General features: G+C 41.7%; 1 protein-coding gene across 18 annotated transcripts in view; it reads left to right on the plus strand.

The window, feature by feature from the left end:
- The window catches only part of ANO4 (anoctamin 4), a 413407-nt gene that overhangs the window by 258297 nt on the left and 133706 nt on the right, over positions 1-21404 (plus strand). For all 18 annotated transcript variants that reach the window (XM_009426095.5, XM_009426094.5, XM_009426098.5 and 15 more), the window contains one exon: positions 11684-11815. In XM_009426095.5, coding sequence (XP_009424370.2) covers positions 11684-11815 — 132 coding nt within the window. The remainder of the gene's footprint in view (positions 1-11683; positions 11816-21404) is intronic.

Raw genomic sequence — 21404 nt, forward strand, 5'->3', positions numbered from 1 at the left:
ATCCTTAGCTGCTGGCTACTTGACTTCATGAGTGGGATCCTCCTATGTTAGTAATATTTTGTTAATAACATATGCAGATGTATAGCCTCACTCAGGTGCCCTTCCTACCCTCTTTTCTGCCAAAAAAAAAACAAACCCCACCAGATGAAGATTGCATTTACTATACTTTGTATCCTCCGAAAGCTTGTTTTTCCTTGTTGTTTTTTGAGGAGCTAGGGAGAAGGGGAATGCATCAATGATGATGTCCTCTAATTTGATTCTGTTGTGATCATTGGAGAATCTAATTTCAAAATCTTAATTGATCTTATGTTTTCATTCACCCTGAGCTGAGCTGAGCTGATGGTTAAACTGGGAAACTAGTAAATTTCTCTGAAAATCCTAGTTAGTTCAACTCTATGAAATTTAGAATTCAGGTTCCCTCTGTTTATATGCTATGTTGAGTGATAAATAAAAGAGTAGTTGGTACATTATGGTGGGTTTACTCAAATGCATGTTTACTCAGTGAAGTACAGTGTGAGAACTGACCTCCAAAGAGGTGAAAACGTTGTTTCTCAAAAATTGCCTGTGAGCAAGCTTATTGGCAGTTCTTTCATTAAGCAGTTGACATGACATTTGGATTCACCATGATTTAGATTGCTACCTTGTCACATTGTAATCATCTGTACAATCCTGATATAACAGTTTAGCCTATATTAATAGTTCTCAAACTCCAGCCAGCATCAGAATCACCTTGTTAAGGCACAGATTTCTAGGCCTCAACCCCAGAGTGTCTTGTTCAGTAGATCTGCAGTGGGGATGGGGAATTTTCACTTCTAATGGATTCCCAGCTGCAGCTAATGCTGCTGGTCATGGGACGATGTTTTGGAAACCATTGGTCTGTATGATAGGCCAAGCTCCATCTTCTCATTAAAATATGGATTTGACTGACTATGGGACAGGAAAACAAAAACCAATATCAAAGAAAACCTGAAGGAAACACAGCAAGGTGAAGAGAGGTTTCTCCCAACTTTGAGGGCTAAGTGGAAATATCAAGTTTGTACATGATACTGTTTCAGTATTCTAGATTCTAAAAAGAATGTAGGGTTGGGAGAAGTCTTATTCTTGTTCGGACTTGCCAAGTCAGCAAGGTCAGTATGTGTGGAACAGAGCACATTGGGATCATAAAACCTATGCTGGCACTGGATGACTTTGGGCAGGTTACTTCACTTCTCTGAGCCTGAGTTTTTCACATTTATAAAATAATATTAACTTCTCCCCTGTATGGTTTATGTGAGGTTTAGTGCCTAGTATGTAGCTGATGTGCACAAATAGTATCTATTAATACTTATTACATGTAATAATACATGTAATAATTAATAATTACATGTAATAATTATGTCTTTGCAGAAGGGTATCCTTCTATTCTTTCTGTTGTGCTTCTGAATTTGTTATCCATCTGTAAGTCTCTCCTTTCTTCTATCCTCTAGCAACTAGTCCACTAACTGTTCTGAGTTTATCTGCCAAGTAGTCATTTTCTCCATTTATATTCTCTATACAGGCATTGGCTCTACTTCCCACACAGTCACCTAATTTAAAACCTAACGGTCCAGGTGTGGCGGCACACACCTGTAGTCCCAGATACTTGGGAGTCTGAGGCAGTGGGATCACTTGAGTCAAGGCGTTCAAGCCTAGCTTGGGCAACATAGTGAGGCCCCATCTCTAAAAATGTAAATAAAAAAAACCAAACCTAAGGGTCATTTTGGATGTTTTGCTTGCTCATCTAGTCAGTCTCTCAAATTCTGCAAGTGCAGATGAATATTTCTAAAAGTCTATATATTACTCTTCATTCCCACTGCCATTGACTTAGGCTGAGCTCCCATCACCTCTTGCCTAAACATCAGTTTATCTTCCTGCCTCCTTTCTGACCCCTTCCAAACTCTCTTCTATTCATCTCCTGAGTAGCAAATCTGATTATTGTCACTTGGTGGCTACCATAGAGTGATCACAATAAGGTTAAAAGCATTAGCTTAATTACAGCCCTTTATAAACTGTCCTCGCCCATCACTTCCCTCCCACCACTCTTTGCTCCATCCATATTGAGCTCATCATTTCCAAACATATGTTATGCTCACGTGGGTTTATGTGCTTTTGCATATAGTGGTCCTTCTGGAAGATCCTTTCCTTTATTGTTCACCAAGGTGAGGTCTACTCAGTCCTCAAAACTCAGTCCACATTTTTGCCTTTTGCCCAGGTCAAATGATCTCTTTTCTGCTTTTCCATTAGAATCCTATGGCCCCATCACCCTGTGCTGTAATCTATGATGTAGGTGTCTAGCTCTCTACCTGGGTGGTATTTGAAGGCAAGGATGACTCATTCAATTCTATATTTCCAGCACCAAGCACATAGGAGATGGAGTGAATGAACAAATGCATCTCCACATGCGTGTATGAGGATTGGAGTAGGGAGAAAGGAAATCACGAAGAAAAGAAGCATAGAAAAACCAGGTCTGCCTAAAGTTTCAGACACAGCCTTGGGATGAAAACATTTGCTCAAACAATGGGGGTGGGATGGACAATAAGGGCTTAAAAGAAAACAGTGATAAAAGGAACTATAGAATCTCAAGGTTTTATGGGATATTAAATGCCATCAAGTCCAACCATTCATCAGATACTTAAACTTCTGCTTTCTGGTCAGCCAGTCTATGTTTGAACATCTCTGGAGATAGTAAACTCCCTGGCCCATCTGTGGGCAGCTGTGACTGTTACAAAGTTCTTCCTTAAAATAAGCTATAATCTCTATCTCTTTAGCTTTCACTCTTTGATTGGAGTTCTGCCCCCTGGATGGATAAAAAAATAATCTAGAGCAAAAAGGCAAAGCATGTGAGAAATATTCTGAAATATAGGCAAAAGGGCTTAGCACTTAGCAGCTATTTGGAAATTCAGAGTTGAGGAGAATGAGGTTCTGACACCTAAGGGCTAGGGAAAATACTGTTGGAGGTAAAAGAAGACTGGAAATCGAGAGGAGATACAGGTGTGGTGAGGAAGTTGACTTTTTAAAATTGATTCTGTATTATAACTCAACAGTAGATTTCTTAGGTGTTGGTGTCTTAAAGGCCTTTGGAACTGATGGCAAAGCAGCTGAAGAGAGTGGTAATGCTAGAGAATCCAGTGTGGGAGTCAGCATGACCTTAGCGAGGGGAGTGTATGGAATTTCCCAGGAGGAGATGTAAAGGGTGAAGAGAAGAGCGCCTGTGGCAGTTCCTTTGAAAATCTGCATTAATGGGATGGGGGAGACCTGAGGAGAATGAAAAAGAACAATTAGAGAAGTAGAAGGAGAATGAAGAGAGGGTGGTGTCAAAGGCACCAAGAATGAGATTCCACAAGGAGGGCTGTGCTTCAGCTTCTGATGATCAATCAGAGATGAGAATCAATTTTGGATATTTAGAAGTTTCACTAATCTCTGTGACAGCAGTCTCCATGGAGTGATGGTTCTCAAACGTGTGTCAGGATCATCTGGAGGGCTTTTAAAAACACGGATCACTGGGCGCATCCCCAGTGTGTCTGATTTGGTAGGTCTGAGGTGGGGCTCGATAATTTGCACTTCCATCAAGATCCCAAGTGTTACCTGTGCTGATGTTACTGATCCTGGACCACATGTTGAGAACCATCACTATAGAGTGGAGGATAATGGAAACCAAATTACAGCCAGTGGAGGAAGGATGAGGGCTGGATGAATCAGAGGCAATGAGGGTTCACTGCTACTTTGATAAGTTTCATGGTAGAGGAAGGAGAAAGAGGGGACAGGATTTAAAACAGGAGCCAAGAGGAGGAAGGCAGAGGAGACTATGACCTTGTGACCCATCACATGTTCTCCATGTGTGCAGAGGAGAGGCTTTGAGTGAATAAGAGCTTGAGAAATAAACTCTTCTTTCTTTTCTTTTTTTTTTTTTTTTTGAGATGGAGTCTCACTGTGTCGCCCAGGCTGGAGTGCAGAGGTGCGATCTCGGCTCACTGCAAGCTCCACCTCCTGGGTTCACGCCATTCTCCTGCCTCAGCCTCCCGAGTAGCTGGGACTACAGGCGCCCACCACCACGCCCAGCTAACTTTTTTTTTTTTTTTTTTTTGTATTTTTAGTAGAGGCAAGGTTTCACTGTGTTACCCAGGATGGTCTCGATCTCTTGACCTCGTGATCCTCCCGCCTTGGCCTCCCAAAGTGCTGGGATTACAGGCGTGAGCCACCACGCCCGGCCGAGAAATCCTTCTTTCTAAAGCTGAAGGAATGGCTTACAAAACACTAGTCTTTGGGCTGGAAACATTGATGCTACTTCTAGCGCACACATCACAACTACAGAAGAATTTAGGCATTGGAAGGTACTGGAAGACTCTGGGCCAAGCTAAAGGAAAAAGAAATCCCAGTGAAGATAGTTGATTCAGAATGGCCTCTCAAAATAGGCTTCATTGCATACCACATAGAATTAAGTCTTTGATATCACTGGGATGTGTGACTTTCTGAAGCCCAGTGTATGGTGTACATTTAAAATCCACGTTGTCAGAAAATGTTGCATCTACCTTAACTCTTCATTTCACATCAGAACAGACTGATTTAGATGATGGAGAGTGTCTTTTTCTTTGTAGCCAGCTCTGATATTCTAAATTGAAGGCCACATATACAACTTGCCATCTAGTAGTACATCAATAATGAAACACTGACCTCCAATATCCTAAAATTCCCGTCGTATGAAATATTGATATTTAAGTTAGCTTGGAGTTTCATTTATATAAGTGATATTGAATTTTATTAATCCATGAAAGCATCTCTGAAACAAACCTATTCCCTAAGAATAAATGAATTAATATCTCTAAGGTTTCTGAGCAGGCAGAGAAATAGAGCACTTCTTCATAATATCTTTATTTTAAAAAATCACTTGACTCTCATAAAGCATACTCATATAGTTCAGACATGGATTTTTGGAGTTAATGCTCTTTTTATCCATGTACTTGGTCTATTAAATGCTGCTTTCTTTCTTATCTTTGGACAGGCTTATAGCCATTATAAATTACGTATCCAATAAAAAGGAGGAATTTATCATCTTTTGGCTGCCCTTTTTTTTTTTTGCCTTCACAAAATATTGCAAATATAGTCTGTGGAAGATATGATTACAAAATAACAAATCTGATTATTATGGGTGGCTTGTAGGTGGAGTCTCATTACTACTCCTTCCCTCCACCCCCCATATGCATTCTGCCTGACTTGATCCTGGGTGAGGCTTGACAGTGTGAATGCTGGACTGTATTGCATTATACATTCAATGCAGTCACAACTTATCAGATGAGCATACAGGCAAAAGGACAAAATGGCTTGTGTATTTTCATCCTCGTTTTAAAAAACTAATACATGTAAATGTTCCAAAGCCTTTGGAGTCTTCTATAAGGTATTTAGGCTATGCTCCAAATAGTACCCCTGTGACCTAAAAGAATAACATTAGCTTTCTAAGATCTCTAAATCCTATCCAGGTAGAGGCTTGTAAATCCGGAGACTTGGCTCTAAGAAAATGAAAAACAAATCCATGCCTCCTGCTGTCTATTATCATTCCAAGAGGGTGTCATTTACTGTAATGTAGAGCTGTGCGCTACTGAAAGAAAGAAAAGGAGGGAAGAAAGGAAGGAAGGGAGGGAGGGAGGAAGGAAGGGAAAAGAAAAGAAGAGAAAAGAAAAGAAAAGAAAGCTCATCTGTAGGTTCCCTCTAGGCATATCATCGCTGATAATGTAATCTGTTAGAAACATGATGCTATTATTATAATATTCTTTACTGGGGAAAAGTAGGTGTCTTCAAAGTAGGCCTGCTTCATTTAATTCAGTCTGATTAGGTTATCATTAGTGTCCATTCCCTCCTGGGTTGTTAGTGGCTCAAGGGAAATGACCTTTCTTCTACTTCCTCAGGCTATGCCCACAGCATGCAGGTTGGCACTCTGTACATTGTAGGCAGTTTATAAAGGTCCCCTGACAGGTTAGCATGTTGGGAGCAAGATCCTTTGCACATATGTGGCCTTTTCCTTAATCATCACCTCTCCTAAGTTGGGTAGGATTATCTCCCCTTTAGAGCTGAGGGAACTGAGGGTCAAAGAGATCAAATAGAACCTTCCCAAGACCAAACTTGGGAAGGCATCGCAGAGCTGGCAAGTCTGTGCCCATTTGCTTATACTGTATTGTCAGCTCTTCCCAGGTACCCGGAATTTCACCTATCATGAATCAGCATGAAGGAAACCTGAGCTTACCATCAGAACAACTTTCTATAAAAATAACTCACCTTGTAGTCCAGATATTAACTTGACAAGTTAGGGCCAGAAATGCCCAAGTGTCTGATCCATTTTCCCTTTATTGATTTGCCTGTGTAGTGTGTAAGAGGGCTTTTGCTCAGTAAATAGCAAAAATGGAACAAAGTGACAACATACCCAACCAAAATCAATGCTAAATCATTAAGCCAATGTTTTCTCTTTTCTATTCCCTATTGGTGGAGGCTTCATTAAGTAAAGTCTATACTAAAGTCCACTCCTATACTGAAGAGACAAATGGGGTGCTTTCTGGTTAGTTGGTTTCCAGACTTTAACATATCTAAGTAAATTTCAGGGTTAACTATTTAGGGATGTTTATTAGGTGGGAACACAGACATCAATCTACTAGGGAGATTCACAGATTTTGAACTTTTATTGGGAAAAGAGCAATCTATGTAGAAGTTCATCATTATTGTCACCATAATTTTCTTCGTCCTAGAAACTGTCACTCAATCGAGCCCTTTGTGCATCCAAGGCATTGTGTAAGCACTTGATATCCATGATCATGTTTAATCCTTACCATTGCCTTGTTCTATGGATTCTGTTGGCTCATAGAGGTTTAATTACTTGCCCAACAAGGTCTATAAAACTGGAATGTGAATCATCAGCTTCCAGCTGACTCCAAAGTCCATCATTGTATACTAAAGGTTATCTAACATTGTATACTAAAGGTTATCATTAATTCAAGTTTGAATTAATCACATAAGTGACATAATCAAGATATTATCACCCAAATCACCAACAACCTGTAGTATCTAAAGAATATCTGGCTGATCATCATTTTAGAGATGAGAGCACTAAGGTTAGGTGAGGATAAAGGGCTTGTCCCAGGCCACACTGATGTATGACCACAGAATCAAGAGTCCAACTTGAGTCTTATGCTTTCCAGCCTAGTGGCTTTTGCACTATGTGCTTCTGTCTTGCATGATTGAAGGGGGCCCTAAGTGAAGTCTGAGTGTGGCAAAGTTTGGAGACAGGAATGTGTTTGTGGAAGAGCAGACTAGGGGAGCACTCACTTATTATCCTGCCGCAGAGAGATAGACTCTTGTTCCGAGAGCCACCTAACTGGGAGGTGAGAAGAGCATGTGGAATGGCAGCCTTAACATTGGGAGCCTGGCTAGCTGTTGCCAGGTCTTGAGGAGAGGCTCAGACCGAGAGTGTTTTAAGAGGTGTATTCATTTCCTATTGCTGTCATAACGCATTGCGACGAATTTAACAGCATAAGACAACACAAATGTATTAGCTCACAATTCTGTAAGTCAGAGGTCCAGGGAGAGGAGGCTCAACTGGTTTGTCTGTTCAGGGTTTCCCAAGGCTGCAATCAAGGTGTTGATCACCCTGGGCTTTTATCTGGAGGCTCTGGGGAAAATCTGCTTCTGGGTTCATTTAGGTTGCTGGCACAATTCAGTTCATGTAATCATAGGACTGAGATCTCCATTTCTTTATTGGCTGAAAGTCTTCCTCAGCTTCTAGAGGCTGCCTGCATTCCTTGCCTCCTAGCTCTTTTCATCTTCAAAGCCAGCAATGGTGGGTCAAGTGCTTCTCAAACTTTGAATCTCTCTGAGTCTCCTTCTGCCACATCCCTCCTGCTAGAGAAAGTTCTGCTTTTAAAGGTCTCCTGTGGTTAACTTAAGCCCATCTGAGTAATTCAGGATGCTCCCCCTATCTTAAGGTCTGTAACCTTCCTTACATCTCCAAAGTCCCTTTTGCCATGTAACATAACATATTCACAGGTTCTGGTGTGTACATCTTTGTGGGGGCAACTCTGGTAACCAGAGGAAGACACAAACTGCTGACCATGTTTGAGTGTTTGGTTTAGTCGTAGTGAAGTGCACACAGCATGCACAGCCATGTGTAATGGAACCTGGACAACATGCCTTGTCCACCTGCTTCTTCTCAGGCTCCTCAGTGAAGGCCAGTTCACACCCTCCAGCCCCCATGCCCAACCAGTGTCTCGGGGATTTTATTTATTTATTTATGACACGGAGTCTTACTCTATCGCCCAGGCTGAAGTACAATGGTGCGATCTCGGCTCACTGCAACCTCTACCTCCCAGGTTCAAGTGATTTTCCTGCCTCAACCTCATAAGTAACTGGGATTACAGGTGCACACCACCATGCCTGGCTAATATTTGTATTTTTAGTAGAGATGGGGTTTCACTATGTTGGCCAGGCTGGTCTCACGCCTGTAATTCCAGCACTTTGGGAGGCCGAGGCAGGCAGATCACGGGGATTTTATTTTTAAGATGTTCTTTTGAATGTGTTTCTTCCACCACAGTTTTTTAAAAAGCCCAGTTCCTTTGCTTTCCATCACTTTTATGTTAGTCCTGTGTGGTCCTTAAGAAATTATTAATAATGCTTGCTATCTGTCTGGCAGCTTCTCCAAAGCATTTCATACTCACCATGTTTTACGAGCCCACTAACCACTCTGTAAGGTCAGTAAGATGATAATGATGATAATGATGATTATTGTTACTATTACCTCTATTTTATAACCTTGGAAAAGAAGGCTCTGAAGGGTAAATAACTTGTGGAAGGTCATACAGCTGAGGCGCAAGAGAGCCACCCCAGTTACAAATCTCAGCTTCCTTTTACCATGCCAAGCAGCATCCTCTTGCCTCCTTCTTGCTTCCTCTTTTTCACATATTTCAATTAATTAATCATTTTAATTACCCTGTTCTACTCTCTTTTCATCATCTCCACATTTCAATTAAATTGTGGTGCCACAGGCTGGCTGCTGAAAGCTGCCATTTCACTCCTATAGAGTAGTTATGCCTGATTTTTTTTTTTTTACAGCTTTATTTGTTTTTATCCATGCTGAGCACTGTACCCAGCTGGATTCAATTCATAGTCATTGCACACAGAGCCCAGATTCTGTGGGAATGTGAATTTTACAAAGTGTGATCTGATTAGTCCTGCAGACTGGAGATGTGTGGGAGGTAAAAGCTCTATAATAAAAAACCTTTGGGCCAATGGCCTCTTTCTTGAATGAGTTTTAAGGCGATCAAATGAAATAAAGCCAAGAGCCATGGGGAAGGCCACCATCTTAGCTGAGGAAGTCTAATTTATGTGTCCATATAAGGACTAAATCATTGAGCATAGACTAGTGATAGATGCTGGTGAAACACAATTAACTTTGAATTAAAAAGCAAAAAACAGAAATGTTAAGTGGCAAGCTGGTTGCTCAATATTTTTATTTTTGGAAAAAAGAGAAAAACAGTAATAATAGCCAGCATTTCCTGTATACCAGACAGTTCTAAAGACTTTATATATGTATTAATAAGTTCATCATCACAACTCTACGAATTGGGTATCATTATCATGCCCATTTTATAGATAAGGAAACTGAGGCTCAGCAAAGTTAAATCACTTGCCCAAGGTTTTGCTGTTACTATTAACAGAGCCAGGATTTGAATCTAGGCATTCCAGCCCCATAGTTCATGTTGTCAACCACTGTGTCATGCTGCTTCTCTAAAGCCCATCATCTCACTATATTTTAAGTATATTTCTTTTGGGGCGGAGGGTTCTCTTGGGGAGGAGGGTCCTAGAGCCACTGTGAGATTCTTTTCAGTTTGACCCTTTGGGAGTTCTGAAGAAGGACAGCCACCACCAAGCAGAGTTGGGATCATGGTGAGGCTGGAACAATGCTGAGAATAAAGGAGATAGTGAAAGAGAAGTTTACCATTATTTTTTAGTTTGGAATTGATTGGTTATATAAATAATATTATCTTCAGCTGAGAGTTTCACTGTGATGGTTAATTTTATATGTTCAACCTGGCTGAGCTAAAGGATGCCCAGATAGCTGGTAAAACATTATTTTGGGGTGCATCTGTGATAATGTTTCCAGAAGAGATTAGCATTCAAATCAGTAGACTTAGTAAAGAAGCTGATCCTCCCCAGTGCAGGTGGGTGCCATCCAACCCATTGAGTGGAACTAGACGATGGAGGAATAGTGAATTTGCTGCTGCTTGAGCTGGGACATCTCTCTTCTTCTGCCCTTAGACATCAGTGCTCCTGGTTCTCTGGCCTTCAGACTTGGACCAGGATTTGCACGGTTAGCTCATAAGATTCTGGAGGGCAAGAAGTCCCACAATCTGCAGTTTTTAAGAAGGAGGCCTAGGAAACCTGATGATGTAAGTCCCATTTCCAGTGTAAAGGCCTGAGAACTAGGAAGGCCAATGTCCAAGGGCAGGAGAAGATGGATGTTCCATCTCAAGCAGACAGCAAATTCACCCTGCCTCCACTTTTTTGTCCTATTCAGGTCCTCAATGGATTAGATGGTGCCCACCTGTGTTGGTGAGGGCCAACTTCTTTACTAAGTCTACAAACTCAAACACTGATCTCTTCAGGAAACAACCTCACAGACACACCTCAAAATAACGTTTACCAGCTATCTGGACATCCCTTAACTTAGCCAAGTTGACACAGTAAATTAGCCATAACATTCACTGAAAAGAATACATTGCCATGTAAATATATTGTTTTAATTAGGAAAAAAATAAAGCATGACCAAATTCCACGTGTTTTCAGTTAATAAATTTAGAAGGTATTTTTTCCAGTAGTATACACACTTGAGGTAGTGCTATCATTTTAAAGTTTGGTGTGGTTTTTGCGCCTTCTGGTGTTTTTCTGTGAACAGTGATTGGGAACTGTTCACTTGGAAGCCAGATGTTTTCATCAGCAGAAGTCAGTGGAACCGAGGGACTAGGGAGATAGCCAGAGAGAAAACTGTAGCTGAAAACCACTTTTAGGATACTGTTGTTTTCATTGACTTGGCTTCATTAGAGTGACACATGTGTGTCACGATGCCCTAGCACCATGAGAACCATGGAGCCTGCTTAAAAAGAGATCAATGAAAGCCAAAAATCGGGCTGCCTGCTGAGAGGCTGCTCAGGGGAGGTGGGAGAGGCAGGAAGCAAATCATGGCATGGACCTCTCTGTGCACAACTCCCAGGATGTGCTGCCAGCACCCCCTCCCCAAAGTTAATTACAGCTAGAGCTCTTCTCTGACCTCAGATGTTTTCCAAACACAAATGAATTTTTTAGAACCTACAGAATGTAAGTTAAGGTCTCTGCTGCTTGCTTAAGGGACTGTTGGAATCCTTGGTCATTTATTATTGGCATGTGGGTGAACATCTAACTCACAGCTGCTATTTCACAAACAGTAATAATATTGAGGCCACTTGGTGAAATCAAAACAACACTAGAGTTCTGGCTGTCTTCTTTCCATCTATAAAACAAGGATATCCTGAGTGCAGTGAGAGGGCCTGGAATGTGTGGTATGATAGTTGTGGCTCTGCGGAGACCTTCCTTCTGTGTTTCAGGGCATTGCTGACATGCTGTACCCTTTGGTCTTGCCTTCCATGTACCACAGGATCGATAAACAAATAAGCAGGTTTCGGAGATGGTTACCTAAGAAGCCAATGAGGCTGGACAAGGAGACACTGCCAGACCTGGAGGAGAATGACTGCTACACTGCCCCTTTCAGCCAGCAAAGGATCCATCAGTGAGTGTTCCATGTTAAAGCCCCGTCTCACTAAGGATGTGCAGCTGTGGTAGAGCCTCACCCTGCACGCCTTTGATTCCTGGGCATGAGGAAGGAACAGCATAGTGCCCTTCTCCCCTAAAAGTCTTGTGAGTGTTCATATCCCTTTTATTTCAGTCAGGGGAAGATAACTGCTGTAACCAACAATCCCTGCATCTCAGTGGCTTAAGATGGTACAATGCTTGCTCATGTGTGTGTTGGGTAAATGATCTCCACAGAAAGGCAGTGACCCAGGCTCTGTCATTCTCATTGCTCTGCCAACTCCCTGTGCACGGAGCCCCCAGCAGGCTCATCTGCATCTAGCCAGCAGACAGGAGGAGTGGCCTACACCTTTTCCCATTGAAAAGAGGGTTTTTTGTTTTCCGGTTTTTGTTTTATCTTGGTTCACTTCTCAGTTCCCCTTTCTTCAGCAGTTCACTGGGTTGCCTTAGGAAAAGCCACATCACCTGGCAGCCCACTTGCTGAGTCATCTGTCAGACTGTCTCAGAATGGTTATTTGTCACTTTTGACATGGGGGGAGGAAAAACAAGTTGGCTAAGTCACTGAGCCTGTGAGGAACTGCAAAAATGAAAGAGAATTTACTCTGAAGCTTCTGAGATGACAAGAAATGATGGCTGGATGCAGGGCAGGGCAGGCAGGAGGACAGAAAAGCCTGCCGCGTGCTGGAGACTGTAAACAATAGGAGAAACACAGCCTCTCAGTGGAGGCAGAGATCAGGTCAGCCCCACCTCCCTTGCAACAAGATCAGGAATTCCAGGCCCTCTTGCTCCAGCAGTAGTGACAGCCTGCATAAAAATGACTTACCTGGAGGGAAGAAAAGGGTGATGGATTTAAAAAAAAAAAAAAGGTTGCTGATTTTGTGAGAAAGTAAACCAGGCTGAGTGCTGTGGCTCACATCTGTAATACCTGCACTTTGGGAGGCAGAGGCAGGCAGATCACGAGGTCAAGAGTTTGAGACCAGCCTGACCAACATGGTGAAACCCCGTCTCTACTAAAAATACAAAAATTAGCTGGGCATGGTGGTGCACACCTGTAATCCCAGCTACTCAGGAGGCTGAGGCAGGAGAATCACTTGAACCTGGGAGGCGGAGGTTGCAGTGAGCCAAGATTGTGCCATTGCACTCCAGCCTGGGTGACAGAGTGAGACTCTGTCTCAGAAAAAAAAAAAAAAAAGAAAAAAGAAAAACAAAAAACGAAGGTAAGCCAAATGGCAGTTTTCAAGAAGTTGCAGGGAGTGCCAGGTGGGGACATATTTCAGCAACAGAAAAACGGTTAAAGTCTGTGGAGCTCTGCAGGGCAAAGGGGAAAAGAAAAATCAAAGAATAGATGTTCTGAATCAAAAATGTGTAACAGTAAGAGCAGTCTAATGCAGGGCAAGCAACTCTGTACGCCTCTGAAATAGCCGAGCTGATCCCCACAGGTCAGATTAAAGCCAACCCAGCTGCAGTATGTGAACATTTGAAAGGGTCATTGAAGCAAACATGGAATTCACAGACTGGCCTCAAAATCTTAGTTCGATCCTCAAGAGAAAGTGGGAACTGGAAGGGACATAATGTGAATTCAGAGATCAGGGTGTTTTCTTAAGAGAAAAAGACAGAAAAAAGCTGATACATTCCCATTCTTAATTTAAACCCCTACCATGTCTCTCTTGTTCATCTTGGAAGTTTTTTAGACAATGAGTTGTTTCCCTAATTCTTCTGGAATGATGTCTGGTTTACAGGCAGGTTTTCCCTGTGCTTCTGCCTGTTTATGATAGAGTTCCTAGCACATTGCAGAAGGGTATCACCAATTTTGGATGATGGATGGATGGATGGATACATTGATAGGTTGCTGGGTGGGTGGGTGGGTGGGTGGATGGATGGATGGATGGATGGATACATGGATAGGTCACTGGATGGATGGATAGACGGATGGATGGATGGATGGATGGATGGATGGATGGATGGATGGATGGATACATACATGGATAAGTCACTGGATGGATGAGTGGATACATGGATACATCACCAGATGGATGGATGGGTGGATAGATGGATGGATATATGGATGGATGGATGGATGGATGGGTGGATGGATAGATGGATGGATAGTGTATATGGATAGGTCACTGAATGGATGGTTGGGTATACACATGGATAGGTCACCAGATGGATGGATGGATGGATGGGTGGATGGATGGATATATGGATGGATGGATGGATGGATGGATAGTGTACCTGGATAGGTCACTGAATGAATGGATGGGTATATACATGGATAGGTCACCAGATGGATGGATGGATGGATGGATGGATGGATGGATGGATGGATGGATAGATAGTGTACCTGGATAGGTCACTGAATGAATGGATGGGTATATACATGGATAGGTCACCAGATGGATGGATGGATGGATGGATGGATGGATGGATGGATGGATGGACAGATGGATGAATAGATACATGTATGGGTATAGGAGTGGTTGTGTAGGTGTATAAATGAATAGAGGAATAAATGAAGTAAGTGGTATGCACTCTGGGATTTTATTTCACTTCAAAGGGAGGATATATGAGATATAGGTAAATGGAAAAAAAAATGATGAATGAATATATGGATAGATGGATGGATAAATTAGTGAAGTATGTGATGTGTGCTCTGGTATTTTGTTTCACTTCAAAGGGTTATAGGTGTATGGAAGAGTAGGGTTTCCCACCTCCTCTTTTCATGCTGTATATATTCTACGGTGTTCTTGCTTTAGAACAATACTTCTCAGCGTGATTCTTAAAGTCAGAAGCCCTTGGATACCCAGTAGAATTTCTAGGGACTAGAACTGAGAATCATATTTTTGGAAGTATTTAAAAATATATAATAAATGAGGGATGATTAGATTAGGGATATTCAGCCAACTCTCTCACATATTTGAGAAGCCCTTTTGACATGCTTTGGTATTAATTTGTCAAATAATTGATTTATTCAATACTCACTAATTTAGTATTCACTTCTTGCCAGGCACTGTCTGGGTACAGAGGGTATAAAGATAAACAATACTCAGTTTGGACCCTGGTGTAGTAAAGATGCAGACTATTTTAAATAATTGTAAACAGTATGATGGGTGTGACTTAAGAGGGGGAATACTCAATTCTCCAGATTTGGAGGGAGGTTGGTAAGTGATGAGGATTGATCACAAGAGAATGCTTGATGTGGGTCTTGAAGGATAAGACTTGCCCAAGTGGATAAGGGGCAAAAGGCATCCCAAGAGGAGACAGTAACGTGTGTATAAATGAACGAAGGCGTGAAATAGGATGGAGTGTTTTGAGGAACCACAAGTAGCCTTCTCTGAGTAAGAGCATAGGTTTGTGAGGAGGACCTAGTGTTGTTTGAAAAAAGAGAGTGGTCAATGGAAGATGAGATATCAAGACAGGAGAACCAAGGAAGAAAAAGCAGAGGACAGCTGGAATGAAGCAAACCAAAGAACCAGACCTCAGTGGGACCAAGAGAATAGAGGCAGTTTTATCGTGTAAATAAGAGGTGAAAAATTAAATAAGTGTCTTGAATATTATGAGTAGTGAGGATTTATTTCTCTTTGAAAATTGCCATGTCACATAGATAGCATCCCTCTGATGGGTGTGTAAAAGTATGACTTGAAGAATGCTGGCTGTCAAATTGGAAACAATTGTTGGGTACAATCAGAAAAGAATTCCCTAAGGATGTTTTGAGAGTGACATTAATGGATTTAAATTAATCAGAAGTAGCTGGTTAATAAGCTCTGGGAATTATAGCATGATATTCCTGGCTTTCCAAATATAGTCCAAAATCCCATGTGACTTCTTAGTTTTCCAGAATGTTTCATATTGTGTTTTTCTTGGAATACAAGCTAATAATAGAAATGTAAGTGTGTTCGTTAGGGGGTGAGGTGGGAGGAGGGCATGAAAATAGTAAAAAAAAAAAAAAAAAAAGAGAAAAACATTGAAAGTTTAATAAGTGTTTCATCAGAGACATTTCCCACTGAAAAACCTTTCGAGATTTTCCAACCTCCACCCCCAATTCTGGTTGAGATGTACTCATCTATGTTTTAGTAATATTTTTCTTTTCCTTAACCAATATTACCACCCATTTTAATTACTTTCTCCAAGACTAGAGACTCCTTGAAAGACTATGCCTTTCTCACTCATTTTTGAATCCCATAGTAAGTGCTTAATAATGATTTTTTAAATGAAAAAATAAATGAATAGATAGAAACAAAAGTAGGAGAATCACGTAAGTAAAGAATAAAGGTGATGTGAAGTCAGCTGACTGCACACTCATCTCAAACCAAATCCAAGATACCTTCTTTTCAAATGTAGCCTACCTCCATTGTTCCCTGTCTCAGTAAACAGCACTAATATTTGTCCAGTTGCTGAAACTGGAGTCTGGAAGCTATTCTAGACACCTCTCTCATCTCTGCTTCTTACAAGTTATACATCTCCACGGATTGATGATTTTACATCCTAAATATCTTTATACTTCAGACTTTGTCACTGTATTTCACTTGAAATTCAGAAATAATATAACAGGTCTCCCTGGTTTTACTCTTGTCACCACCAATCCATTCTCTCAGGTGCATACTGCATGGTGTCTTCAAAATGTGCATCTAATCATGTCACTTCATTCTCTTTAAAAACTTTAGACACCAAAATTATTACTATGACTTACAAGCTCTTAAATGCCTACCTGCACTGCCATCCCCTCTCCAGCCTCATCTGCCTTTCTTGCCTCCCACCCTTCATTTGTTGTGATCCAGACACATGCAGCCTCTCCTCTCTCAGCTCTTTGGATATACTCTGCCCCAGGACATTTGCATATGTTGTTTCCTCTCCTGGAATTCTCTTCCAGTTCTTTCCTTCTTCACATAGTATGCTGTTATTCATCCTCCAGAACTCAGCTCCAAAGACTCCTGCTATGGAAGCCTCCCCTGACCCTCTCCTTCCCCACCAATCCTTCCAAAGATTGGGTCTCTGTTCTATACTGTTGTAGTTAATGTTTCCTAGATAACATTTTTTTAACAATTGAAATGCTATAATTATTTGAGTAGCATATGATTAATGCCTGTCTCTCTAGGTAAATGGTATACTCTGTGGAGCCATAGGCCATATCTGTTTTTGCCCATGATTGTATCTCCAATACCTAACACAATACCTAGCATAAAATTGGCACACAATGCTGGTCTTCAAATGAAGGAGTGAGGATTGAAGTCAGAAAGACAGCACAGAATAATCTAATTGTAAACCTTTATTCTTTAACTGCACCGTACAAAAATATTAAAGTTGAGAATCAATTAAAAAACAAATACCTGCCAGTCACAGTGTCTCACCCCTGTAATCCCAGCACTTTGGGAGGCTGAGGTGGGAGGATCACTTGAGCTCAGGAATTCAAGACCAGCCTAGGCAACAGAGTGACACCCATCTTTACAAAAACTTAAAATTAGCAGGGCGTGGTGGTGCACGCCTGTAGTCCCAGCTATTTGGGAGGTTGAGCTGGGAGGATCATTTGAGCCCAGGAGGTTGAGGCTGCAGTGAGTTATGATTGTGCCACCATACTCCAGCCTGGGCAACAGAACGAGACCCTGTCTCTCAAAGCAAACAAACAAGCAAACAAACAGATAGCCTAGCATTCCATTTGAAAATATATCTGTATTTAAGGAGGAAGAAAGCAAACCTGTGGGTGTACAAGTCAACATACAAATGCTACTTGGTCACTTTATATGAGCTTACCAAGGTGGGCCTACAGGTAGAAAAATTCTTATTGTATGCCAGACACTATTTAAGAACTTTAATACAATAGTTTGAGGGCTGAGGTATTATTATTATCACCAATTTACGGATGAGAAAAGTGAGGAACAAAATGGTCAAAGAACCTGCTATAGGTCGTACACCTAGGCGAGGCTACCTGTCTAAACAACCCCCAAATATCAGCAGTAGAACAGCATAGAAGTTTACTTGTTCACAGCACTATCTAGTGTGGGTCACTCTGGGGGAAGGAGGCATACGTCTCTGATTCATGTAGTCATTCAGGTACCTAGGCTACTGTTATCTTGTTATTCTGCCATCCCCTAAATCCCTTACAGACAAGGAAAAAGAGAGATGAGTGATTTTTTAGGAAATTTTTATGGGCCAGGCCTAAGAGTGGTATATAGCACTTTCACACACATTTCGTAGTCTAGAGCTTAGTCATGTAGTAATGCTGGGATAACTAGTCTACCTGTGTGCCCAGAAGAAAAAAAGAAGCAGATTTGCCGAATAAATAGTCGCAGTCTGTCTGAGTGATAGAGCAGGAATTCAGGTTCGAACAGGAAGGCTCTAGGTCTCACCCTCATAAGCATTACGCTCTATTGTGAGATTTCTCAGCCTCAGCACTAATGGCACTGGGGCTGAATAACTCCTTGTTGTAGGGAAGAGTCCTGTGCAGTGTAGGATAGTAAGCAGCATCTTTAGCCACTAGATGCTAGTAGCATTCCCCAACCCTTTAGTTGTAAGAGAATCAAAAATGTTTCCAGACACTGCCAAATTTTCCCTGGTGGTAGTGGTGGGATGGGTACAAAATCACATCCCTTTCCTCCAGCCTTGAAAACCATGGTTCTACTGTCTTTCATCACATGACACCCTTTAGGCAGTGCCACCCATTCTCTGTGATAAATTAAACTCTATTTGAATCTAATGACTATGACAGCCAAGTCCATTTAAGAATTAATTTATCTCTCTTCACCTCTGTGCCTATGAATGTTGCCCTGCTTAAGTATCATTGCCCTTCGTTCTTAAAATGGCATTAGCAATGACACCTTTGAGGCAATTACTTTCTAAGGTCAATACCCATAATAAAGGTTTTCTGCTGGTAGACAGAAAAAAGGAAATATGCACAAAGAGTCATGTTACTTTTTATAATAGATATACAGGACATTCTTTCAGGAAATAGATCAATTCTACTTGTCTTTCAGAAAAATGTGCTAGATATAGACAGAAAAATGTTCTTCCCTGCATATTCTGTATTTTTATCATTACCATTATTTTATTTTTGTAAACGCCCATAAAAATTGAGGTTAAATTAAATACCACTTCTTAAGAGAAGAATATGAAATTTATGCTATGCTACGTGCACATATGTTTAAATATATATTCACTCATCCACGTATTCCATACCAGTTGTTGCTCTGGGTGCTTGGAGATCAACAGTAAACAGAAAGGCAAAAATTCCTGCCCTCCTGGAGCTTACATTGTAGCTGGGTGTAACTGGTGATAAATTATAAACCAGCAGTTGTCAGTGAGGGGTAATTTGACAACGTCTAGAAAAATTTTTGGTTGTCACAAGTTAGGAGTGGAGATTGCGACTAGTGTCTAATGTGTAGAGGCCAGGGATGCTGCTAAACATCCTGTAATGCACCCAACAGCTCCCCACAACAAAAAATTATCCAGCCTCAAAAGTCACTATTAGTGTGCTGAGGTAAACATTTTTTGAAGTCAATTTAAAAGCAAGTGAAAAGGGGATAAATGCTATGGGAACAGAGAAAAAGAGGGTGGGGTGAGGGGAATGGGGAGGACTGCATGGGGGTGGGGGTGCAGGTTGTATTTCCAAAAGACAGTGTTTCAGTTCTTCAAGGCAGGCCTCCTACAGAAGGTGTGATTGGAAAAAATCTTGCAGGAGGTGAGAAGGGCAGAGAGAGTTCCAAGAGGGGAACAGAAAACAAAACCAAGGCCCTAATCTGGGAGAAGCTCTGATTGTGTTTGGGGAAGAGAACAAAGACCTTGTGGCTGGAACAGAAATACCAAGGAGAACAACAATAGTGATGAGTTAGAGGCGTGGGAGGGAGCCTGATCCTGTAAGGCCTGTGGGCTTTTACAGAGGAATGACGTGGTCTGACTTAACTTTTGACAGTGTCATTCTGACGGCTCTGGCAACTGCAGTCATCCGTGTGAAGCATGATGTATTTATATTTTTTCAAGTTTCTGTCTTTTCAAAATCAATAATGAAAATACATGCCACATGTAACTCAGCATTGACCCATTTCTTTGCAAAGCTTTTGTGTTGTACACAAAATGTTTTAACTCGTGTACTGTGCATGTATGAAACAGATATTATTGAAAGACCCCTTGAAATAAAGTCTGCCTTTAAAAGGCACAGATTTTATGTGAAATAAAATCACATGGCTTTAGACTCCTACTTTCATCTCCTACTAGACCGTGAGCTACCTGAGGGCAGGAGCTATGTGCCTGGGAGCAAGGGGCACCCAGGGAATGTTTGTGAGACCAAAGAGAACAGGAAAGGAGCAAGGCAGAATTGGCATTGTTACCGCTGGGGGACAGAGCCAGGGCTCTGGAGCCAGCTTCTCTGATCTTGATGCAGCATCTAAAAACTGTAGAATATTTAGAAGAGAAGTGAAAAATGCGGTCAACCACAATGGTCAATTGTGGTTTCCATGTCCAACTTGAACTTTCCCTTGACTTGATTCAGTTTTGGCTTTAGTTCTGCTAACTGATAATCTATCTTCTCTATCAAACATTTTACGGCCATTAAATTCTGTTATCAGGATTCACATCTGACACTAAGATATCTAATTCATGCATCACACTTTTTAATTATGTGTGATGTGTAGTATACAAAATGGGCATTATAAAAAGACCACCTGACACAAAATTTGCTTGCACGCCTTTTTCTGCTTCTATGCTGTGAGCTAGGGCATAAGAAAAAAGTCTAGAGAATAACAAAATGACATAGCTCTTTGTGCCTAAGAAAAAGCACTAACAATGGAAATGTTGGTGCTGGGGTCATGGAGGGTTTGTAAGAATGAGAAAATGTTGGCTGGGTGCAGTGGCTCATGCCTGTAATCCCAGCACTTTGGGAGACCGTAGCAGGTGGATCACCTGAGGTCAGGAGTTTGAGACCAGCCTGCCAACATGGTGAAACCCTGTCTCTACTAAAAATACAAAAAATTAGCTGGGCGTGGTGATGGATGCCTGTAATCCCAGCTACTCGGGAAGCCGAGGCAGGAGAATCACTTGAACCTGGGAGGCGGAGGTTGCAGTGAGCCGAGATTGTGCCACTGCACTCCAGCCTGGGTGACAAGAGTGAAACTCCGTCTCAAAAGGCAGTGGGGCAGGGAGAAGAATGGGAAATTGTTGCTGGAGGGACAGTGAGTGGGAGATTCTCTGAGATTCTCTGTAACATCCCTTTGATTGTCTTCTTATCTTTTGACTGTTCTCAGCAGAAAAGGCAGCAAGTTAAAGCCAGTAGGGATCAGCCAATCAAACAGTGGTAGCACCAATGGCAACAATAAAAAAATGATAGCAACCACTGTTTACTAAACAACTCCTTCATTCCAGGGTTACACCATAGGTATATTACAAGTCTGTGAGGGTAAGGGTCGAATGATGATGGTCAGAGAGGCTGAGTGACTTGCTCATGGTTGCTCTGGTCACTGTTAGATGAGTGAACAGAAAGAAGTGTCTTTTCAGCTGGGTGTGGTGGCTCACGCCTGTAATCCCAGCACTTTGGGAGGCCGAGGCAGGCGGATCACGAGGTCAGCAGTTTGAGACCAGCCTGG

The sequence above is a fragment of the Pan troglodytes genome, chromosome 10 (assembly GCF_028858775.2).
Source record: "Pan troglodytes isolate AG18354 chromosome 10, NHGRI_mPanTro3-v2.0_pri, whole genome shotgun sequence".
In the NCBI taxonomy this organism is placed as follows: Eukaryota; Metazoa; Chordata; class Mammalia; order Primates; family Hominidae; genus Pan; species Pan troglodytes.